General features: G+C 47.0%; 2 protein-coding genes across 3 annotated transcripts; one reads left to right on the plus strand and one right to left on the minus strand.

Annotated features, from left to right (window-relative positions):
• Positions 1 to 4,495: 4,495 nt before the first annotated feature.
• C1R (complement C1r) lies at positions 4,496 to 11,997 on the plus strand. Its single transcript, XM_074592117.1, has 11 exons — positions 4,496 to 4,658; positions 5,478 to 5,706; positions 5,934 to 6,126; positions 6,303 to 6,446; positions 6,594 to 6,790; positions 7,290 to 7,437; positions 7,522 to 7,643; positions 8,248 to 8,326; positions 8,753 to 8,893; positions 10,393 to 10,467; positions 10,702 to 11,997. Exons 1-11 carry the CDS (start codon positions 4,651 to 4,653, stop codon positions 11,502 to 11,504), a joined length of 2,139 nt encoding a protein of 712 aa, XP_074448218.1. The 5' UTR covers positions 4,496 to 4,650; the 3' UTR covers positions 11,505 to 11,997.
• A 2,918-nt stretch (positions 11,998 to 14,915) lies between these two features.
• C1S (complement C1s) lies at positions 14,916 to 24,257 on the minus strand. 2 transcript variants are annotated; one of them, XM_074592130.1, is made up of 12 exons: positions 24,025 to 24,257; positions 23,505 to 23,569; positions 22,885 to 23,089; positions 21,475 to 21,652; positions 21,086 to 21,211; positions 20,221 to 20,420; positions 19,881 to 20,034; positions 19,531 to 19,646; positions 19,220 to 19,298; positions 18,828 to 18,965; positions 18,239 to 18,313; positions 14,916 to 16,149 (listed from the first exon to the last, which is right to left on the minus strand). In XM_074592130.1, the coding sequence occupies exons 2-12, from the start codon at positions 23,507 to 23,509 to the stop codon at positions 15,356 to 15,358; spliced, it is 2,070 nt and encodes a 689-aa protein (XP_074448231.1). In that variant the 5' UTR covers positions 23,510 to 23,569; positions 24,025 to 24,257; the 3' UTR covers positions 14,916 to 15,355. The 2 variants fall into 2 exon arrangements, with proteins under 2 accessions (XP_074448231.1, XP_074448242.1); XM_074592141.1 differs by having other exon boundaries at positions 22,847 to 23,089; positions 24,025 to 24,163.
• Positions 24,258 to 24,816: the final 559 nt, after the last annotated feature.

Genomic DNA, 24,816 nt, shown 5'->3' on the forward strand with positions numbered 1-24,816 from the left:
GGCGATGGGCCGTCGGCCTCACGGAGGCTCCTTTCAGAATAAGAGCGGTGCGGGGAGGAGCGGGACCGGGGCTGCCCCACCACCGGCCCGGCCCCCCACCCCCCCCCCCCCCCCCGCAGCTCCCGCCCTCCTCCCGCCGCCCCGGACAAACCCCCCGCTCCGATCCCCGTGGGAAGGGGGAGTTGGTCGCCGAGTGGGCAAGGGTGGCTGAGGCTGCCCCTTCTTCCGCAGCCACCAACACCAGCCGCCTTCTCCTGTCGCTAAGGGACCCCACGTTCTTCTGAGGATCCCGGGATCCTCAAGCAGGTTTGGGTAGAAAACAGAACTTGTCCTCCAGAGTCAAGGATTTTCATGGAATGGCGTGAAATCCGAGGGCACGTTCACTGTGCTCTTGAGAAGGTCCTGTGAGTGAGGAAGGCTCAGGCTCTCTGAGCCACAGAATCATTCTGTGATTCTGCGTGATTCTGTGAAAATTGGTTGCACTTCTACGTTAATCTGGAGCAGAGCAACCCAGAGCCGGGTAGCAGCTTTAGCTCTCCTCCTGGTGTAGGAAACCACTGCCACGGCTTCTAGCCCCAGCACTCCTTCCGGCATCCTGGCAGTGTCGTGTCCCCCCCACCCCCACCCCCCCGTGGCCCCGTGGCCATCATAGCTCCCCTGGTTCACAGCTGCTCTCTACAGCGACCAAGGGACAGAACCAAAGCAGGTGAGGCCCCCGAAAAGCCAGACCGGTGCCAAAGACAGAGGTGTCCTTTAATGAAGACACCTGATGGGAGGTGCACAGGCCCACAGCCCCGTTTCTGAAGGACACTTGTGGTTGCCCCCCAACAAAAGGTTGAAGGGCAGGGTACACAGAAATGTGTAGCTACTGACATCACGGAGAACCAAGAGGTAGGCAGAGTTTGAAATAGAGGCCCTTTTCAAGCTGAGAAGATGCACTTTTTTCTTCCAGCAGCTCATCTAAAATGTAGTATTTTCCAAAGAGCTTGTTCTCAGAGAACTGCGAACACGAGCGCCATGAGAAAAGCGTTACTTCAGAACATGTGATAAGCAAGGGGTCAGGGAGCTGCAGCTGCACCTATAATGTTGAACTCCGGCTCTTCAAGGTTGTCCTGAGGACATCCCAGGCTGCAGCACCCTGTCAATATCCGCAGTGCAAGTGTACCACTGGGCGGGACGCAATCAAACCCAACGAGCAATCATAGCCATGGCATCATCCAGCATGTCATTTATCTGCTCTATGCAGACTCCGCAACCCATTGTTCCTTCTCTCATAAGGAGCCTCTGCATTATCTTTTTGGTATCACAACATTGCAAATGCAGAGCTTTGACCGACTGCAGCTGAAGCTGGTTCAACTGTTGCCCTCTTCATTCTCCTCCATGCAATGAGAGCCCTTCTGAGATGTTTCTGATCCCCAACACGAAGCTCACTCCACCATGTCCAGACTGATATCTTCCAGACTGTGTGATCAACAACTAATCAACTCATTTCAAACCTTGCACCAAAAGCTGGTACAAACTTCCATTTTCTGAGCCTAGGTTCTGGTTTGATGGTAGGCAGCTGTTGCCTTCAGGTGGTTATTCAGACTCTTCCACTGGCATGCCAGCCATCCACATAATTGTCATGTAAGCCCGTGAGGTGATGTGCTGAGTGGATTGCTTCTGACTGGTTGCCAGCCATCGTATATCCATGACAGCATCTCGTCTTCAGGAAGCGTCTGGTTGTGCCAGAACCATCGGTAGGAATCACACCCACTTCATGTGGTCCACACTCAGAATAACCATAAGGGCTAGTATTCCAACCTATTCTGGGGCTTCAGTTAGTAACTACCAGCGCTAATAATTCACTGGGCTTCTTTTGTAATCGTGCTATAGATGTGATGCCTAAGTCAGACGGTGACTTTGCACCAGAGTACTATATCACTGAGACGCGAGCCCGCGGGAAGTGAGGATGCTGGCATAAGGCAGGGGATAAGGTGCGACATGGGGAGGGCACTGTCTTTGTTCTTGGCCCTTGCTGAGTGGCTAGCGCTGCAGAAGTATATCCCTTCTGGGGTATTACACTTGGCTTTGCCCCTTGATTTAGAAGACGCAGAAACAGACTACCAAGATGCTGCTGCTGCTCACCATCTCATACCAGGGGGAAGACCCACTCCTGAGACTTCTTTTGGTGTAGGTCATCTTCACCATATCAGCCAGAGCTGTAGGAGTGGCATGATTTGTCTGAAAAAGTGGTAAGCCATTGGATAGCACAGGCCTGGCTGTGTGAAGCCCAAGCCCTGCGGCTAGTGACGGAGTGTCTCCGAAAGGCTGTGATGGGTAGTCAAACCAAGGGGCTGAAGGTAGAGTGCCCTGGGAAAGCAGCTCAGTGTGTACAGGTGAGCCTGGCTCTGTGGCCTTGGCATACTGTAGGGTTGGTGGTGTAGCTGTAGGAGGCCCAACAAAGGTATTTCTCTGTCCTCCTTGCTTCAAGTTTCCGAAGTATCCAACTCATCTTCTCATCTGTTTAGTGGATGAGAGGTACATCAGAGAATGATCTCACAGCTTCTGAGGCTGCACAGCAGGTTTCTTTCCAACGACCTCCTGCAACACACTGTATTCAAAGCAGGAGTCTCTCTCCAGGAGAGGCTGTTGGCACCTTTGACTGTGCTGAAGATCTACAGCTTCTTTGCTCTGATATTGTCTGGATTTACTGTCCAGTCCTCTTGTAACCCCGCTGAGCCAAGCAGGCCAGCAAACAGCTGCTGGTTTTGCCATCCTCTGGTCCTACATGTATTCTGTGGTCCTACATGTGTTCTGCCCTTAAGCAAAGAAAGGTAGAGACATCCTCCCCAGGAAAAAATGATAGCAGATATTTCCTGTCTCCTCCCTAACATGAAGAACAGGATTGCACGGAGCATCTGAAGGGGAACGCCACCAGTGGGAGCACTGGAGCAGGGCTGAGGGCACAGCCGCTTTGTCCAAATCAGGTGGGTCTCTGGGACATGTATTGGAGGTGGGCTGCTCCAGGTAGGCATATCCCCAGCTAACCACCCTCAGCTTTACCAGATGAAGTTCTCTCCTAGTAGCCCAGATGGTGTTATCAAGGCAGGGGGAGGAAATGAAGACGAGGGAGATGTGCTTCGAAAGCGCCATGGGGGACTCCCAGTAGTGCCCTCTGGGCAGAAGATTCCTTGTCAAGAACACCCTGAAATGATCAACCTTCTTACAAATGATCCTCAGTCACCTCTGTCTATCCCTGCTTTGCCTGGGAACGCTCTTCCCGCCGGTAACCTGTCCATAACAGATCTCTGAGAGTAGCTTCCAGTCCTTGCCAGATACTTTCCAGATGTGGTTTCTGAGTAAAAGCGTCCCTTCTGGTGGGACAGTAAGCCATCAGAACCTGCTCCGGCATGGCACAGCAGTGACCCCTGCCCAAGTATGTCCATCGTGCAGTAGAGATATTTGGCTATCAGGAAGTACTGAGGTAATGTCCCCCGCTTAATCTTCATTTTGATGTGCGGGGCCATATGCTGTTATTACAGAGGCACTAATTACTTGTTTATGTGATCTTTTTCGGATAACAATTCAAAGACATTTGATGAGCATGTTCTCTAGGACACTTCCATAAATATCACAAAGACACTAATTTCTTCCTTCTTTTTAACTCTGTTTTCACCTGAATTCAACATGGTTTTGTAGCTGTGAATTATTTCCTATGCTTTCAATGCAAGAAACTTGCTAATTTATCTGAAGCCACCCATAATTCTAAGGGAAAACACTAAAATGGTGTTTTATCTCTTACACCAAAGTCTGAAAGTCAAGAAATTTTAAACTTTGCAAAGTTGGTGGAACACAATATATGTCTTGTGCACTGTGTTGATAAAAGCCTGAAATGTGTTTGTAAGCTGCTATCTTTTCTCATTTCCCCATTAAACACTGAAGGCCTTATCTATCTCGCTTCTCCTAAAAACGCTCGCAGAACAAACAGCAAGAAGGGTCCTTGAAGAGGGACTTGTTCTCAGAATGCTTTTAATTCTGTAGGTTGGTTCATTTTCCTTAATATCCGTTTAACTCTAATGTCTGATGTTTCCTGCTTTCCCTGAAGAAGCTCCTAGATCCCATCCCCCCAAAAAACCCCAACCCTCTGAAATGCTCTTCAGCAAGCCAGAACAGAGAAAACTCGCCTCTTTTGACGGTTTGATTTAAAAAAAAAAAAAAAAAGTTTAAATTAATTTGTTAAGACCAAAATTTCTGGTCCTCTTACACCAGGAAACGGCCCAGAAGGAGTCGGGGGAAGGCTTCCTAGGAGGACAACTTCAGGAGGGGGACAACCTCGGAGCAGCTGCCGGATTGCAGATCGAGCCTTAGGAAAGGGTCTCGCCCGGAAGATTCAGATCGCCCCTGCCTGGCTGGGAGGTGAGAGACCCCCAAAAGCGCACACACCGGGGGAGGGGGGACACACACCAGCATCTCGGCAGCATCTCGGCAGCAGAGGGCAGCAGCCGCCGGGCTGGGGGGAGCCTGGTACGGGGCCAGCCGGGCTTTTTCTTCCCTCCCTCCGCTTCTCCCCACCTACCTGACCGGCCTCCGGGCGGAATTCCCGCTGACCGCCGCTCCGGAGATCCCGGGGAGGACGGGCAGGGGGTTGCGTGCCCGGCGGGCGAGCGTATGGACATGTGAGTGGGGGCAACCTGGGGAGGGGGGGCATCCGCATCTTGGCCGGGAGGGGAAGGGGAGGGTTAGAACCCTACCAGGAAGGAGAAGAGAGAGGTCCAAGGGGCTGGGCTGAGCTCATCTCGCCGTCCCCCCATTAAAGCTTTGCCAGCACCTAGGGTTGAGGGAGAGGGATCTTCCCGGCTGGTGTTTTTCGTGAGGTCTGGGCACTGAGCTTGTTGTGGAGCAACACTGAGAGTCCCTCCGTTCCCCAGAGACGAATAGGAGCGATCCGCAGAATGAGAGGAAAAAAGGAAAATAAAAAAAATAACGAGGGCCAACTTTTGGAGGAGAGGAATTGAGGCATGACCGGGTGAGAGGGCTGCCCAGGACGCACGGCAGGATTGCTCCTCAGCAAACTGAGCTCGAGCTCGTCAGACCCTCGCCAAACGAGCTGGGCAGAGATCCTAAACTAGCAATAAACAGAAATGACCTGCTGGCCTAGAGCCAAAGGGAACCAAACTTCCCCTGGTTCTAAGGGACCCAGCCCCATGCCTGCTGGGAGCAGTTCTCGGGGAATTCACCCTTGCTCTTTCAAACTGATTCCTGGTTGATGAACCTCTTTGGCTGGGTGACAATGCGTTGCTGGAACCTGGGTAGTGCTGGTGTCTTCATTTCAGCTGCCCTCCTTGTTCTGGAGTGATCCAAGCCAGAAGCTGGACCTGCAGCTAGGCCTCCCATGTTGGATTCCATTAGACAATGCACAAGTCACTTGTGAAGTCTCCCCTGATTTTGGATGACCTAAGTTTGTGCAATTCATAGTTTACTTGCCATGTTCACAGGCACGTTCCGTTCCTTGTGTGCGCCTTCCTCTTTTTTGGAGTGATCAGTTCCAGTCCAGTCCCAAGAAAGCTTTTTGGGGAGATCAGATCCCCTGGTTATCCCAAGCCATATCCCAACAATAACATCAGCATCTGGGATATCCACGTCCCAAAAGGCTATGCGGTGAAGCTAACCTTCCGATATTTTGACCTGGAGCCATCTGAGTCCTGCTTCTATGACTATGTTAAGGTATGTGCATGGGCCAAGGGATAGCTGCAGATGGGAATCTAGCAGCCACCACATGCAACAGCTCTTCATTCACCAGGCCTCCTCTCATGCTTCCCACAAAGGAAAGGGAAGGAGTTAAAGATAGAAATGGGTGGAGGAGCTACTGGCGACTCCTGGCTGGGTAATGGCGATGCATGAAGCAGGCTGAATCTTACGAGACTACAATGATTTCCCCTTTACCTTGACAGATCAAAGCAGACAAGAAGAACTTGGGCCGATACTGCGGCCAGCTTGGGTCAACCACAGGCAATCACCCAGGAAGGAAGGAATTTGTATCTAAGGGGAACAGGATGCACCTGGCATTTCACTCTGATTTCTCCAATGAAGACAATGGCACAGTGATTCCCTACAGGGGCTTCCTGGCCTATTACCGAGCTGTGGGTGAGTAGGCAAGACCCTCGGCATGCAGAAAGCAGCCCTTGTGGCTCCAGTTTTCCTCCTTGTCAGGAAAATGAAGAGATGCTGTAAGCAAGGGTGTGAATCTCTATGTACTTTCGGTTACAGCAGAGAGGTTTAACACTTGCCTCCCCTTGTCCCTGCATTTCCTATGTCTTCAGATCTTGACGAATGTGACCCTAAGAATGCTGCTGAGGAAGACGAAAGGCCTCGGTGCCAGCATGTCTGCCACAACTATGTGGGTGGCTACTTCTGTTCTTGCCGGACTGGCTACCAGCTTCAGAGTGACCACCGCTCCTGCAAAGGTAAATTGAAATTTGGAAGGATCAGAGGGTTCCAGGGAAGGAGCCCTTCAGCCAGGAAGGGTGGGAGAAGTGACTTAGGGAGCAGTTGACAGGGCTGCAGAAGACACAGCTCCAGAATGTGACCTTTGTTTTCTTCCTCTACACCAGCGGAGTGCAGCAGTGAGTTGTTCACAGAGGCATCTGGGTACCTGAGCAGCCCCGAGTACCCCCAGCCCTATCCTGAAGACCTCCGGTGTAACTACAGCATCCGTCTGCAAAGGGGCCTGTCTGTCATCCTCAAGTTCCTGGAACCCTTTGAGATTGATGAACACCAGCAAGTCCACTGTCCTTACGACCAGCTCAAGGTACTGGAGATTAGCCAGCTCTACTTCCAACCCTGCTGCCAGACCTGGACAGGAATTGTAGGGACACCACTATTCGGATGAGAAATGTGGGATCAGTACAAGGAGGATGCCCCAGCATGAAGGACTGAGCTCTTCCCTTGTCCCTCCCCTCAGTGTGCTTAATTACCAGTGTCCTGAGGTCAGAGGCTCTGGGTGACAGGCACCTGCGAGCGGAGCCAAAAAAATAATCCTTCTTCCAGTTTTATCTTCCTTTGATTTAATCTCAGGACTTGAAGGGGTTGACAGCTCTGCTACCCGTGATAAGAGAGAAGCAGAGCTTGTAGGTGACTCAGTCCTTTGTTCTGATCTGTCACTGCAGACATCAGCAAAGATGGGCCACACAACCAGCCCTGTCCACTGTCATAGGCACTGTGGCAAACTTGGTCTGGACTGAAATAGGGATGCTGGGGCAGAGAGGCATGTGTGTTTCTGTCCCTGTGATACAAGTCTTCCTCACCAGATCCAAGCACGAGGGAGACAGATCGGTGAATTCTGTGGCAAGGAGTCACCTGGCAGCATTGAAACCAACAGCAATGAGGTGGACATCCTCTTCCTCACCGATGAGTCAGGGTTCAGCCGTGGCTGGAAGATCCACTACACCTCCGAGAGTAAGATGTTTCTTCCCCAGAGGCTGCTACAGCCTATCTAGACCATTTATTAATAATATCCTACTTTGTCCCAATCTCTAACAGAAATACGGTGCCCACAGCCTGTCCCACGGGATCAGTTTACCATCATCAGAGACCTGCAGCCTGTGTACCAGTTTCAGGACTATTTTGTTGTCAGCTGCAAGACTGGGTATAACCTGATGGAGGTGAGATCCCTTCTCCCCTCCCTTCAGCCATAGTCTGGCTTCTCTTCAGTTTGTGTAAGTCTTTCACCTTTCAGTAAAACTTTCTTTGGAGATTTCGCTCATGTTGCAACCTGTTGCAATTTCTGTTTCATCCTTGCTTCTGTCGGCTTTCTCCCGGTGTGTTCTCCTTCCTTTCTCCTAGCTCCTTTCCTTATGCAATTACTATTTCATGAAGCCCTGGTAGAAGGTAAGAGACAAAGATACCAGGAAACATTGGCAAACAAGAATACCTCTTTGGAAGGCTATGAAAATTAGATCTGAAGCAGAAGATGTTACCTGCCTCCCTTGCCATCCTGTTGCCAGGACTGGGTATTGCCCCAGACTTGTCATGGTTTTATGGTTGCTGGCTGCTGATACCTTGGCCTGCTATGAAGAATTTGTAGCCTGTGGCAAACACAGGGTAGAGGGAAGGCAGCAAAGGGAGAGGACAGCAACTGGAACAGACTGCAGAGGGGTAACTATTGGACAGCAGTGAAAAGATGGGCAGATAGAATAGTATTTCAACGTGGGGAAGGGAATGTAAGGCTCTGTACAACCAACAGAGATGTTTTTCTCTCCCATGCAGGGCAACCGAAAGCTGCTGTCCTTCACAGCTGTCTGCCAGGCTGATGGGACATGGCATCAATCCATGCCCCGCTGTGAAAGTGAGTGATCTGAGAACGGGGATTATGCCCCCTGCCATGGTTTTCCCCCTCCGAGAACGTGGGGAGTTCAGCCTCTATGACTCAATTTGCCTGTGGCCATAGACTCGCAGATATCCTGGCTGGAAGGACCTGTGGAGGTCACCTAGTCCACTGCTGACTTTCATTACACTTTCCACTTGCAAGAACTTAAATGTTTTTCCTCCCTTACAGAAATGAATAAAATATTACTAAAAAGTTGACACAATGCTGTAACATCTAAAAGCGAAAGATCCCAGTTTGGGATTCATTTTGGAACACCCTCTCTCTGCCCGCTGTACTAACCGGTCCTCTCCATCCTTCACATCATGGTCACAATCCAAGTGGAACCTAAGCCTGCAGGCAGTAAGGCTGTCTTTGATTCACCTCTTTCTTTTCTCTTTTTTGTAGTTGTGAACTGTGGCAACCCTACAGACCTGACCAATGGGGCATTCAGCTATGTCCACAAACCTGCAAACAACAACTACCAGTCCGTGATCACATACCGATGCAATGAACCATATTATCACATCGTCACCGGAAAAGGGGGTGGTGAGTCCTAATCCCACACATACATTGGAATCTGTGCATGAAAAGCACGGATTTCCAGTTAGAATTGTCTATGCTCCCCAGGCTCATGGTTTTCTCCTGTGAGGGCTCTCCAATCTTTCCCTGGCTCCACGGCATAGCTCCTGAGGCTGGTTGTCTCAGCCTATTCCCACCCGACTTCATTCCCAGAGTCCTCCTCCATGTTCTCCTTAACTTCTGCAGGAGGTCTTATTCTCTCATCTGTAGCCTAAGGGCTAACATACATACAGAAAAATTTACTTTTATGCAACAGGTCAGAAAAGTTAAGGCAATGTTCAAAACCATTCACGTGCCTTCTTTTTGCACCTCAGATACGATTTGATGACACAGGAGCTTTGGTTGCAAGAACAGCGTAAGAAGTTCATGATTCTTTGCCTTGGCTGCTCACTCACTTAGCCTCCATAAAAAAAAAAAATGTAGATTTTTAAGCTGAATCAGTTCCTGGATATGGTTGCCAGCATGGATGCACAGTTGTGGACCGTGCCTGAGGGAGGTGACACGCTAGCACTGGGGCCAGGAGCAAGCAGCTAAGGAGTGCTTTAAGTTGGTACTCATGTTGAATTTGATTGTTTTTGCATCTGAGCTTAACTTCTTCATAAAGAGTCAGAGCTCAGTCTCATCAGAAAAAAAATCAGGAGCAACTAGATATCAGCACCAGCCAAATTCTGATGGGGAGTCATTGCGATTTAGTCAATTTTGAAGGAGAACAGCGAACATTTTCTTGGAAGCATTTACTACAGTGTAAGTTAAATTGTATATAAATTACTTTTAGTCACCAGCACAAACTTTCTAAGAAAAGCAAGAATGTTGGAGGTGGTGGAGTTTGTGTTGAGAGGTGACATGCAAGTTAGCTGACCTGCAATATAGCCTCAGAAATAGATACTGAGCATATACAGTAACTGACTCATCTTTTTCCTTTTTCTGGAACAAACCACCTTGTCCTACTCTCTGCAAACTACAGAGACCAGAAACTTGAATCTAAAATCCGTGTCTTTACTACTTCTCCCCCTTCTTTGGGCTAAATGAGGTCAAACAGCGCTCAACAAGCACGTGGCCTGAGTGAAGTTAAGACTTGATGAAGTTAAGACTTCACTCAGATGGCTCTTCAGGCTTTTCTCCTACAGAAGCAATACCTGAGCTTTACTGGTCCCCTGGAACTGAGGTGCTTTGAGATGTACATGCTATCCCAGATGGAGACATTCCAGACTATACCACAGGTGGCTTTTCCTGGGAAAGGGTGCCTTTGGGATGGAAGGGCTGAGTGCAGCATGTGAGACACCTTGGAGAGAGGAACCCCTTGAAAATATTCTATTCTATTCTATTCTATTCTATTCTATTCTATTCTATTCTATTCTATTCTATTCTATTCTATTCTATTCTATTCTATTCTATTCTATTCTATCCTTTCTTCCCACCCCATGCCTACAGGCCTGGGTCTCATTCACTTCCCTGTCATCCTACAGACAGATTCACCTGCTCTCCTGAGGGAACCTGGGTGGACCAAGATGGCCAGGCGAGGATTCCCGCCTGCTTGCCAGGTCAGTAAAAAACTCTTGACTTTGTCTGGTGTTTACCGATTCATGCTCACAGTCAGAACAAAGCCGGGACAACATGCAGGGAGGGGGATGAGGATAATGGTATCAGTGAGGGAGGACAGGGAAATCTATCCAGGAAGGCAAAAATAAGGTGAAATTGAACAGTGATGGTGCAGGAAAGAGAGAGACAAGCCAGGGCAACAGAGGGTGTGATGGTCTCCTTGCATTTCTTCACAGTATGTGGGAAGCCAGACAGACCCCTTACTGAATTCCAGCGGATTATGGGCGGCAAGCCAGCCAAGACAGGCAATTTCCCTTGGCAGGCACTGACTGGCATCCATGGCCGAGGAGGTGGTGCGCTCCTGGGCGATCGCTGGATCCTGACAGCTGCCCACACCATCTTCCCCAAAGGGGCAGGAGGGAACAATGTGAGCCTGGACCAGCTGGCAGAGGAGGCTAACATATTCCTCGGGCACACCAAGGTAGAAGAGCTCCACAAGATGGGTAACCACCCTGTACGTAGGATCTTTGTCCATCCAGATTACAACCCTGAAGATGACCACAACTTCAATGGGGACATAGCCTTGCTGGAGCTGAAACACCCAGTAACCCTGGGCCCTACAGTACTGCCCATCTGTCTCCCAGATACTACCAACACCACGTTCTACAGGGATGGGCGCGTGGGCTACGTGAGCGGCTTCGGTGTGGAAAAAAACTTTGTTTCAAATGAATTGAAGTATGTGAGCCTACCAGCGGTTGCTCGAGAGAAGTGTCAGAGTTGGCTGGACAGTAAGAAGCGGAATATACCTATGGTTTTCTCTGAGAACATGTTCTGTGCCGGCTTCCTCACAGTCAAGCGGGATACCTGCCAGGGAGATAGTGGGAGCATCTTCACAGTGTTAGACGGAGGAAGTAATCGCTGGGTGGCTACCGGTATTGTTTCTTGGGGTATCGGCTGTGCCGAAGGTTATGGCTTCTACACCAAGATCATCAACTATCTGGACTGGATCAAAGGGATAATAAGGGAGGATAGGCTCTAAATGCTGCTCTCCTACTAACTGAAGAATCACTGATAGCATATAAATTTCCAGACACAGCAAATCATACCTAAAGCTTTTGATGATGTCCCAAAGGCTTTTCAAACAGGCAGATCATGTAACCTTCATCATGAGCACTTTTGAAAGCCACCATATTCTTTGATGAATTCTTGGTGGTACCATCAAAACTTATCAAAGCTGCTGTACCACTGGCAGCTTGTGGAATGCCTTTGTGGTTGTTCTAGTTCTTCCAAAATCTTATTACTGGATAAAGCTTTAATAATATCAGGAAATCTCATGACCGCAAACACGTTATTCTTTGAAGTGCTGACTATATCATCAGACTACTGCAGTCTACTTTTGTACTCTATTGTGTGGGAAGCTTGCAGGGCAGCAGATTTTCTCAGAGGATGTGGTACTTTGTGGTGAGTACAGTGTGCATATGCCCATTGGCATCGGTGAGATTCTATGAATATTAAAATCATTGCTGGAGAAACCAGGTGTGTTATGTTTTTCTGTCTTTGTTTTTAACAACTACTAAATACTCCCCATCACTGAAAGTGACTTACGGACTTTATATAGGGATTGCTTTACCTACCACTAAAGTGTTTCCAGTTCCACAATGGCATGTGGCAGTTCCTCACCTGTCACAAAACTACCATTAGATTACCCACTCTGAAACTCCAGGTGGCTTCCAAAGGAGGCAAAATTAAGTTGTCTGTGTGATGCCACATTCAAAAGGCATGGAAGACAACAACCAATCTCATGGAGAAAAGAGCCCAGGAACCTTTACTGATCAGAATTTGAGGATGGGGCTTTTTTATACTATATGAAATAAAGCTCTGACTGCAGGACAGCAGCTCTAAAATGATGCTGACTCAGAGAGAAGATGTCCCCTCTTGTATATTCTGTATATTCTCTGGAGTTGTCGCTTAACTAGTTTTGCTACTGCAGAACAACCAAACTTTTTCTTGCGAGTCACTGAGAGAAATGAAGTCTGCAAGACCTTGACAGGGGAACTCTGGGGGTAGCGTCATAGTTGCCTTCTCGCGCTGTTCTCTGTGAGATCCAGCTCCAGTTCTTCTCAGGTGTCAGTATCTCTCATTTGCTTTTCAGATAGTATACCCTGGGGAGTGATCCGTGAAATTGCACATCTGATATAAATTCATCCATGATCTCCAGAGGTCAGAATTCTGTTGGTTTCTCCCATTTCTATGGGCAAAAGGGGAGCATGAGAGGCAACAAGAGCATGGAAAAACAAGTTGTCCAGTTGCACATGGATAAACCCTGGTCTGGGGGAGGGAATGGAGAATGAGGCATATGCAACTGGGGGGTATTCCAGGTGAAGAACAGGGAATTTTTGGGATGCTCAGTGAGTACAGGTGACAAGGGGGAGAAAAGGGGAGAGCACACCGCCACACAAGAACAACAAAATACCCAACTCTTCAGTCCTTGTGAAAATTGAGGAAAATGACTGAGAAGCCATGTTAAAGAATCTCCTACTCTGCAGGAAACTAGGAAACGTTGGGAAGCTGAGGTGTGCCTAAAATCCCTATAGGAATCTGTGATCCTCCTAGAAAGAGAATCCCAGCTAAATAAGTATCTTTCCTGCTCCTTGCCCATTCATCCACACTTCTGTTTCTCTTCTCCTCTGCTCTCCTGAATTGTTTTCAGCACTTTCTCTTCCTCTTTTCCAAAAAGACTGAAGTTAATCAGTGAGCTAGTGAGTAATGATGTGACATTGCTTCCCTGAGCGGCTTTGTGGTCATAGAGGCTACGGAAATGTCTTACCTTAGTTTGAAGGTCACCTTTTCAGAACTTAAAATGGATTGATTTTTCCCAACTTGTACTTTGTTGAGCTATTTCTACTGATGAAGTAAGTATCTCCATCATTTCTGAACGATATGCTGTTAATTTCAGACTTTAGTCAGTTAGAAGAGGCCCAGCTAAAAAGTAAAACTACGAATCTGAAAATTGGTTCTGTTTTACCTCAAACCAGGATACATACCAAAGCAGAAGCTTCCTAATATCCAGACATAGCAGTCTGTAAGATTTCCAGTGGCTTTTGCTCATGATTACCCGAGATGTTTGGGCATGCCTGCATGATTTATGAAATTCTAATACATACTGTAAAGTTATGTATTATATATAATAACTTATAAAATATTGTTACAATGGCACCACTGCATCATTCTTGTTCCTCTGCCAGTACGCAGTCCCCTCTTTGCACAAGAGGAACTGAGATTGCAGCTGGGACTCGTTACCAGGCATGGACATTTCTCTTTTGTGCTCCAAAAGATGAAAGCTGAGATGAGCCCACCTACGTAGCAACAAGAAGGAGTGACTATAAAACTTCATATTAGTTCAAAGTTGGCACATACAGATATAAAAGTAAAAAGCATTCATCTGTGACCTGCAGGTCACAGTTCCTCAGGAATGTAGTATGAGATCCTTGCTTACTAGCCCCAACAACAAAAAAACCTCTTGCTTGCTACACAAAATTGAAGGTGCAGGAATCTATATGAAAACTCCCAAGAGCTGCACACGTCCTCCTCACCGTTTCCTAGACTCTCAGAAAAACTTAGGCTGTAAGAGGAGGTCTCTAGTCCAACCCACTCCTGACAGCAGGACTAACGTCAGAGCCTCAGGGCTGTGCCTGGGCAAGTTATGAAGATGTCCAGGGACAAAGATTCCCCAGTCTTTCATCACACTTGTTCCAAGGCTGACCCACACCCTGGGAAAAAGCCCAACTGGAAATGCCCTTAATGTAGTTTGTGTCTATTGTCTCTTGTTCCGTCACTGTTCACATTTTTGAAGAATCTTGCTCTGTGCACTCTCTAGTCCTCCTTTAGGTACCTTGAGTACAGCAGTTAGATCCTCCTCTCAGCTTCCTTCTTTTCAAGCTGAACGAACCCAGCTTCCTCTGTCTTTCATCATATGCCATCTGCACCAGTTCTCTGACCATCTTAGCAGATAGATAACTGTGAGTGATGTAGGACTTTCTGGAGCAGAAGATACCCCTAACAAATGCCAGGTTATCTTCTCCCACAACACTACTTTCCCTAAATCAAGCAACCTTTATTTCTTATCTAACACAATAAAGTTTGAAAAATAAAGCCCCGAGGACAGGTAAACGAAAGGACTTCGAAGATGTCTCTTCTGCTCAGCTTGATTCAGAAGTCTAAAGTCCTCATTGCTGGTAATGGTTGGTCAAAGAGATGCAAGCATCTTCAAAGAACTTCATAAAGACGCTTAGGTAGAGAGGTGAGGTAGCACAAGTTACAGCTTGACAAAAGCTGGCAGCGTAGTGGATCAAAATGTGAACAGACACTTGATTTAGGGAGTTTCAAGGAGAACTAGGTCTAGACCGAGAAGAAGAAAGGCAATACACACACAATAGCACATTGCACAACAGGCAATTTGGACATCCTTTAATGCTGTTAAATATTCTGAACAATACAGGAAGTACATAAATCAAAAACCAGGCTCTGAACCTACCCTGGGAACCAACCATTATTCTCTCTCATCTTCACTGAAATGTCCCTGTCAGGAGGAGCATGGGTAGATCGTCTCCAAGTGGGAAAAAATGGGATAGAAAAAAAAGAGAGGAAGCAGAAGGGGCCTCTTTATCCAGTAGCGTCTTCCTCTTACGTTACTACGAGTGGAAGAAGAATGAGAAATTCCCTTCCCAGACATGACGACAGCGGGAGAAACCTATAAGTATTCCTGACTCAGCAGTGACACAATGACTAGGCCCGTTATATACACAGAGTGAACAGGATCACAGCCAGCCTGAACACGTAGCCATCCGTGATCACATTTAGAAAGGGTGACTGTGCTGAAAGGAGAAAGAGCTAATCCTCCCAAGCTTCTGCATCCTCATGCTTGCTCATGGTCTCTGTAATCCAGTCCAAATAACGCACTACCTTGGTGTAAAGACCAAAGGTACCACATCTTGGTCCCCAGGAGATCAGCCCAGCTACATAGTACCGTTTGTCATCAAGAGGATCTTGGATAGCGTAGGCTCCACCACTATCCCCCTTACAGCTGTCCTTGTCACCACCAGCACAGATCATATTGTCGGTGAATCGGTAAGCACTGGAATCAGCAGAGCCCTCTGGTTTCACAGATCGGCACTTATCCATGTTCACCACAGGAATCTGGGCCTTCCAGAGATAAATAGGCAGTCTTCCTCTCTCTCTCTGGCCCCAGCCAGCAATGTAGCCCAGAGTCCCTTCCTGTAGCTCATACTCAGGTGATTTACCAGGAAGGCAGAGGGGTGAGATGTTTGGGCCCATCTTCACGGGTTCCCTCAGCTTCAGTAGTGCAATATCGTTATCAAAATCAGTCCTGGTTTCTATGGGCTGCTTCTTCCAGTTGGGGTGGATGAATGAAGCCTCTGCGACCAGCTGCTTGGCCTCCCAGTACAGAGATTCTTTACCAACATTGATTACCCCAGCGTACATGTTGGGCTTGTCGTACCCCTCCAGCACATGAGCGGCAGTCATCACCCATCTTTCAGAGATGAGTACGCCACCGCCTCTTGGGTAATCGAAATACACCTGCCAGGGGAAGTTGCCCTTTTCTGCACGGGTGCCTCCAAAAATCCTTGCTTTCTCTCGGATGGGATTACTAGGCACCCCACAGACTGGAAAGAAAAGAAAAAAAGAGGAACCAGATGGGAGAATTAGCAGTTACAAACAGGGGGTTCTTTGCTACTGCAAAAAAGCCCATAGTCCCCTCCTTCCTGTGTCCTCTAAATCATTTTTGATTATGAGTAACCAATGTTTATATTCTATGTCATAGAGTCTGCAACTAGTATTTACAGAGAAATTCAAGAAAAATCCAGAAAAACTACTCTCAAAATTCAATTTAGGCTGAAAATATTCATTGTTCTGGAAAGCAGTTGTCACCCCACCAGTGCGGGGTATGTCAAAGCTCACAATATAATTGCATTGTAGTTAGCATCTTTCCTTTGCTGTATTAAGCCCTGTAGGTGAAGGGATTGTCTGGGAAAAAATACTTGCTTAAGTTCTTATAAATATGACACTGCCCTTTGAAATGATTTTTTCTTTTTTGTGAACTCCAGATAGCCTCAGGTTAAGTGTTCAGGTTTGTCACTGATGTTTTACCATTTTTCCTTTCCATTCTTTCAGCATGTAAAATCTTAAGTAGTGGGTCAATGGAGCTCTTATCCGTCGGTCTTACGGGTACAGAGGTGCTCCGTGCTCTTTATGTAAAATGTTCTACGAGGTTTTGCAGAATGTGAGCTCTAAAGGCATAAATAAGGCTGGTCATTCTGACATAGCTAGGAAATTGATATCTTATCACATATTGCCTTATTTACATTGAACCCTTAGTCATATCATCAGAGATTAAGGAACTACAGCCAGTAGGTAGCTTCCAATTTAAATAAAGCAGAGTTTGTTACAGAATTTCACATAATAATAGAAAGATTTAAGCTGGAAGGTACCTCTGTATGTCTCTAGCTCAACCTCTTCATCTCTAACTGCCCTTCTCCTGCCCTCCTAACAGCAAAGCCAGGTTGCTCAGGGACTTTGCCAGAGGGCTTGTGATCATCTTCAAGGGTGATGATTAGCCAGCCTCTCTGGCCAACAGTTCCAGTGCTCTGGGTGAGCATTTTTCCTTAAATACAGTCGGAATTTCCTTTGCTGCAACTTGTATCCATTGCCTGTCGTTGTCCTTTATTGCTGTGTCCCACTGAGAAGAGTCTTTCTTCATATTCTTTGTAACCTCCTTGTGGGTAGTAAATACCCTGAGCTTTATCTTACCGTTTGCATTTTACACTGTGCACTTGTATAGTCCAAGTCACTGGCTGAGCTGGCCCTTAAGAGTCATCTTCAGCTGGATTTTGTACTTTGCCAAGGAGTATTTGGGGGTTTGGAGTAGTGAACAGGCATCATGTACAACTAGCCCAAGGCATGCTGCCTCCTGTAAGAGGGTAAGCTGAACAGCGTGCAGAATACGTAGGATTTAAAATTCACTCTACCAGCTGGAAGTTAAGACGCAGCCGTAATAACCAGCAGTCAGGAGCAGCAGTGGTACCCATGCGCTTTTCTCTTCAGTGTCTCCCAAGCACACAAAGAGAGGATGAAAAGGTCCCTGACAGGGATATTGCTTAAGCTTTCAGATGCAGAAAGTGTATCTGAATACTGAAGGATGCATTAAACCTTAAGGGTTTAGGCTATGACTTCCAGTGAGAGTAGCGAAAGACCTTTCTCTATAGTGCTGCATCTGCAGCGCCCAGTGGACAGCTGGACGCTACCCCCAGGAGAGGTTTGAAGAGAAGCTACAGTTCTCAGTGTAGGTTGGGAGGGACTGAAGAAAGAAAGGTCCAGCATTGTCAGACATGTTTTTTGACCTGTCAGTCTTTTTGCTACCTATAATGCAGACAGAGATCTAAAGCGCTGAACAACTTGAGAATGTGCACCCTTGAAGGTGGGGAAACTGGTGCAGAAACACACACTGATACTTGAAGAGGTCCTGTTATACCAGATGTCTTATTATGTTGCCCACTTTTGCTTCCAGTTTCTTTCTGCTGCCTCATCTGACCTTTCCTTGGGGCTCACAGCTTTCAGAAACACCCTGTCCAATGTGATTTAAACAGCATAGAAAGGATCAACTGTACTTTCAGGATTAACAGTTTAAAAACAGACAGATGGAAGAAGCACTGGTCTTCATATGCATCCTATATGTACACACAGTTTTGGTAGTACCTGGGACACATTTTGGTAGCTTTGTTCCCATCTCTTTGTTGACCCATTCTCCACTGGCTGAGCACTGATACACCGCTTGGAAAACACAAGAAAAAAAGAGTGACATAAAGACACAATCAAGATGAAGAGAGGGTAAGTAGCATTACTGTATAAGATGATGTATTAACCTTCTCATTTCCAAAGTGAGCACTGCTTGGTAAACATTGCTGAATCTCCCTAGAAGTACACGATCCCACCAGGGTGCTTCTGCCTCTAGTTTGGAGGGACCTCATCTAATAGATTTCTTTAGTCCTTTACTTCTTCACCAGAAACGTGTGTCAGATGTGACAAAAATCTCCATGCTTCACACACCAAGCAGATGGAGAGAGGACTTGCTAATGCATTTAAGGTCAAGAGCCCAAGTTCAGACATTATTACAGGGTATAAACACAAAGGCAACACAAAAACATTGCCTGCAATCCCACACCAATAAGAACCTTTTCCCAGTCTTGACCTGATGGGATATAATCTCAGCCCTGTGACGATCCCAGTACCATTTCTTAGGCCTTCAATCCAAGAAATGTGTTTGTGTTGCAGAGGCAATACTTACCATCCCCTTCGGTTTTCAGGGTATAGTAAGGTGCATCACATTGATACCGGACAGCAGCTTTGTAGAGAGGCTCATGAAGTTCAGAGACGTATACGGCTTGGGCATTGTCAATGGCAATAGGATCGCCACAGTTCACAGCTGTAGAGAAGAAACAAAAATGACCAAATATTATCAAAGGGGTAGCCTTACTCAGCAATATGGTTATTCTGTATGATGGGGAACCACTCAGCTCCTCTGGTCCCTGTACAGTCATCAGCGCTCCCTTCCTCTGTCCCTTCATCATGCGCACATCCCAGTCCTTCAGTGTCCTCCTAACCTGGAGATACAGTGGATCTAGAGCCTAAAGGCTCCATTCCGGTCTGCTTCCCACAATATAGAGATGGGTCACTTACGAACACAGCTGAAATGGGAGTTGGTCCATTCACCGTTGTCCTGACAGCTGGAGTGAAAAGTCATGAAGCTGTCTCGTTGCTAGGGAAAAGAACACACGACCCATGTAAATCACTGGTCATGAAATGTATCTGACACAGGCGCTCCACTGAAGGGTCCTCAAAATGCTGCAGTGGCTGGGAGAAGTTTCCACTTCCTAGAGCTGTGGTGAAAACTTCGAGTCCCCAAAGGTGCCCAGGACACCTGATGGGAAATGGCATCAGGAAGCTGCTGATAGGGCCAGAGAGGATATATGCTTTTTTATGTAACTTACCCTCACAATTTCGTAGCCTTCCACACAGGTCACCTTCACATTGTCCTTGAAGATATACCTATCCTTCTTTGGATCAAGAACAGAGTTGGGGATGACACTCGGGGGACAGGTTACAGCTTTGAAGAGATAGGCAGAAATCAGTGATTAACTCGTCCAAGACTTACTGTCCTTCCAGCTCACAACGTCATTCCCCCCAGGGATTATTCTGCCTAGCAAACAGGCATCCTCTGTTTACTTAGTACCAGCAGCTGTGAACAAGTTAACATGCTGTTGTACCATGAATCTGACGTGGGACAAGCTCTCTTCCTAACTCAGCAGCAGAGAGAATTCTTTCCCAAGTGCATACTCACGATCCCTATAGTAGCGTATTTTCCAGCCTTTGTGCTGTACTGCGTGGTTTGTCTGGAAGATTATGTCAAGAATGTTGTTCCTAGTTTTGATTTCAGGAGGACCTGGGAATTTGCTGCCACAATAGGGACCAAAGCGCTGCTTCCCAGAGACAATCTGAGAAAATAACAAACAAGAAGAAATGAGAAATACCAAATGCATTCAGAGAGAGAGATATTCCCAATAATTTCAAAAGGCAACATAGTTGAAAATAAAGTTAAGCAGTCAGAAGGTCTTCTGAGTATCAGGAGATTGAGGGGAGATCCAGAGCATCCTGACTCCCTCCCCAAGTCCCACACCTACTGTTAAGCTGTCGTGGCAAGTCCCTTCTGAGTTGGCTGGTTCCACGTCAAAGTCCTCGCTGCGTATGGTCAATGTCACAAAGTAGCCTGGCCCCAGAGCCACTCGGTAGTCACACCGTGAGTTCTCTGGGTACTGGTTAGGATAGTTGGGGCTGGAAATCTCCCCCGATGGCTCCGTGAAGACATTTCCAGTGCAGTTCACTAGGATTAAGGAAGGAACACAGGCAGGATTCAGAAAGGAACTGGTCCATGTACGGAGCTAACACGCCTTCTCTCTTCCACTACATCTCCAGTCTCCCCAGACACCTGCATTAACCATGTGAGAACATTGCATCTTTCCAAGAAACTAAAACCAGGGCCATTCTCTATCTAATTACCCAGAGACTTTAATTTCTAGTGGCCTGCCTTTTCACCTTCCACCTGCAATTTAGGCTTCCTTTCCTCGTGCTCAGATCCTCATATTATACTCCTTTCAATATGCACTATTTGTGACTTTGCAATTTTTTGATTCAAGCCAAGCAGCCCGTTGGCCATTTTTGTGTCTGTATTGGACTGCCCTGTTTTGTCAGAGATTAAAAGATTCACAGATAGCAGTATGCTAAGAAGGGTCTCCATCACAGTCTTTAAACAATATAATTTAGTAGTTTCTTAATTCTCCTGACACGAAGAATGTTACGAATATGTTAACAGAATTCCCAAAATCACGGTCTACTGCCAGTTCAGATTTGCACTGTGATGTTTTTTCTCCCAAAGTATACCTGTCGCAACTGGTTGAGAAGTTTGATAGAGAAGGTCTTCCATGTACAATATCTCACGTGGCCTAAATTAACTCTTGCTGTTGACCACAGCTCATGTATATGTCTTACCTCCACATGTTTTCTTATCGTCATAGAGGAAATAATCTGGTGGGCAGGTACAGAAGTAACCTCCAATATAATTATTACAGTAATGACTGCAAGGTTCCTCCACAAAATCCATGCATTCATCCAAGTCTGCAAGTGTGAAAAGATGAATCAGCCAAGATTAAAAGGGGGCCCTAAGGGCAGGAAGAAGATGAGAAAGTGAAGCAAACTGGTGGACAACAAGGAAAAGGTATCTCTAAAACAGCATTTATACTGGCCATATTGGAAAGCAGTCCCCTCGCCTGGGATCTCTTTTAAATAAGGCATTCTTGTAAGGAAAACCCTTATGTCAGCTTTCCTCCCCCCATAGCCTGGACAATACAGAGATTCAGAGGAGGCTGGTTTAACCTTACCCACTGCAACATAGTAGGCCGCAAAACCAGTGAAATGCTCCTCGTTGGAAAAGTCTGATTGGAAGCTCATAGTGAGGGTGTCATAAGGGACATGAAATTCCTCCACAATCGAGGAGCCAGGGGCACGAGGTTTCTTCCGCCCACAAAGCACACCTTCAACATGGCCACCTGACACGATCTGCAGAAGAATGCAGAGAGGTCTTATCACATTACTGGAATATGTGCAATTACCAACACTTGAGTCTTCCTGCGCATAGGTGGCTAACCAAAGGCTCCTAAATTGCATGCATTTCTCACAACATTCAGGTTGATCTCCCAGGGCACAGCCATGTCACATAGACAGCAGTAGGGACCAAGACTGCTGTGTCACCACGAAGCTGGCCAAGGGTGGAAGACAGCTGGCCAAGAGTGGAAGACAGTCAGCCAAGGTACAGCTGAATGGAGCCCCTAGACAACCAGTTTCATGACATTTGCAAGACGCTTGAGGATTTTTCCCTTCTACTGATGTCCCACCTGTGAAATACCTGGCTTAATTTCTCAGATACAAATTAATGCAGAGTTGTCTGTCAACATCCTTTCCTCAGGCCCACTTGTACAAAAAATCAACACCGTGGTTCAAAATGGCAAAACCAATCACTGACGGTCTGCAGTCTAACAGGTTCATTGGTTTGTTGCAAAACGACACATGTTATTACAGCTCCCAGCAGAGCACATCCATCCTACTATCCCACCTTGGTCCTTCTCCAAGGTCTCCTTCTCGTGCTGCACCCAACCTTATTGCCCCTTTTCACACATAGCTATCGTAGGATAGGATGGTCTTGTTTTCTGTCTGTTTGTGTGAAAATGCCTGATCTTTTGTGCCTTGTGGGACAACATGGAGCACAACTAGTGGGTCTCTCAGTTTTAAGAAAGCTGTAGTGCATAAGCCATTGAAACCTGTGGCGCAATGGACCACAACACTTTATCTGAGTGCCCACTATCCATACACAATCTCTTGATTGTTTTTAACCTTCATAATTTCCAATCAATTTATGATTGCATTAAATCATCTATGCCCACTCAGGGGTTAATTCTGAATAATTTCAGGGACAGAAAATCAATGCCCTAAGAAAATGGTCCTTTTATACCTATGGTTCACTGGGTAAGAATGTGCCTTGCCATAGAGAGGTGTCGGTGATGGCTAAGAAGGCTTTTTCTATGAATACAGGAGATGCTCATGCGGTTATGAGGCAAACTCATATCAATTTAGTGACTGCTAGTGTGGATACACTCAGTTTGGGCTTCTTGGAGCTCAGAACAGGAAGGATGTGTCTATCTCCTCTTCCAGCCCTGAGCTTTGTACACGGCTCTGCCGTTCTGTGCTCTAACCCACCTTCTTGTCTTTTTCTCACTTGAGGATGGGGACAGTACCTTCACAAAGTCATATTCGCAGTTCTGCGATGGTTCAAGATCCATATGTGTGAAATAAAGGCGAATGCCATATCCCGAAGGGACCTGGATTTCCCAAGATTTCTGCACATCATTGGGATACACCTGAGGATAATTGGGTGACAAGATCTCACCATACATGGAGGCTGCATCAGCCCACACAGGGAGGCAGAAGAAGATAAGGTACCTGAGAAAAGAGGAAGGAAGATGACATTGCAGTAGTCTTCTCTGTCCGCATATGTGCACACAGTCCCTAGTGAAAAAACTAGTCTTTGGCTGCACATAGCATGCAGCATAGCTCCTGGATTTGGAGGAGTTTTAATGACCAGTGCTGTGGCTGTGTGGGGCTTGTCTTTCTCCAGTAGACTTTCACACAGAAGGAGTACAACCTCAGTCACGCTCTCTCCTCTTCTCTAGCTCTATAGGAGCTGGTAACACTGCAGGAGTTGAACACAAGGGTCTTAAGTGCTATTCCCTTCTTCACTGCCTTGTTCTGGAGGCTACTTGGGCTATAGATACATTCAGATTTCAGAAACAATACCTAATTTATAAAATGAAATTATTAATAAACCTGAGTTCCCCTTGGAGACGAAATAACTCACCGCATCTGGAAAAAGCAGATCTTCCTTTCTGAAAACTTTCAGGAATTGGACTTTGGAGTTATGATCTGGGACAAAAAACAGTGTGATTGATTAACGTTGCCTGTGCTCCTGCATGCCTGCTAGGCAGGTCAAAGACCCTAAAAGCCCAGCTTGTGGAGAATACATCAATGATCTGCCTCAAAATCAAGTTTATAACTCTGTTCCTTCCTGCATGCAGCAACCCCAAGCACCAAGAAGAGCTGCTAGTCCCCGTACTGACAAAATGGAGAGATGATCTCGGTACTCACTGGTACTCACCTTCTCCCCGTATGACCATCAGTGCCTCCAGACACCATGCTGGTGCACAGCAAAGTAAGACAGAAAGCACACCTTCCCCCCGGGGTACAAAATCCATTCTTCCCAGCACCTTAAAAACTACGCTAAGTAATGGGGAGCAGCTTGTCCTGACTCTTCTAGCAGTCAGATAGCAACGCTCAGGAATATTTTTTCCTTTCCCATTTCTAATGCTTGCAATATTTACCTTCTCTCCCTAGTTCGTGTCCTGTTCTCTTCTCTCTTCTCTCTTTCTCTTTTTCTTTTTTTTTTCCCTTCCTGTTCACACCTTCCTCCGAACGTGCCCAAGGCTCTAATCCGCAATATCGCAGCACCCTCTACCTGCGGGATGCGTCTCTCCCAGCCTCCCCGCTGGGGTGGGATGCTCGGCCCTCGGCAGGAAAGGGAATTTCCAAACAAGTTGCACAATCCCGTTGGCTCAGGCTGCGCGGGGGAGAGCACAGATCTGGTCTGCATTCGGCATTTTCGGGAAATCAGATGACTTCGGGGAAAAGGGAGGGGAAAAGGGTTTTCGGCTGCCTCCCCTCTCCTCCTCTTCCGCCTCCCTTTTAAAAGTCAGGAACAAAATCCAAAGGGTGCAGAAAAAGGAGAGTCAACATGAGAACTGGTCCAGTGCTTTTGCATGGAAACAAAATGTTTGATAACCCGGTCCAAAGAGCAATTTATCGGAGTCCGTTCTCTTACTGCAACCTGGTGGCCACAGGGCTGCTGCCACTGCTCCTCATCTCCTTCAGAGACCCATTTCTTAGGGGGAAAAAAAGGAAAAGACAGCGGCCTATTCGATGTTGTGCCTCTCTGAGGCTACCAGCCGGAGTAAGAGCGCATTGTTTTGCTGGGATTTGTTATGGGAACACTTCTGTCAGTAAGAACTTGACCAAGAACTCCTAACTACCTCTTTATTTACCAAGTGAACTTCATGTAAAAGCAACTGTTCATCAGACTTAGCTCTGGAGCAAGTTAGATCTAAGACCCTTATGGA

Source organism: Larus michahellis, chromosome 1, assembly GCF_964199755.1.
Source record: "Larus michahellis chromosome 1, bLarMic1.1, whole genome shotgun sequence".
Lineage (NCBI taxonomy): Eukaryota > Metazoa > Chordata > Aves > Charadriiformes > Laridae > Larus > Larus michahellis.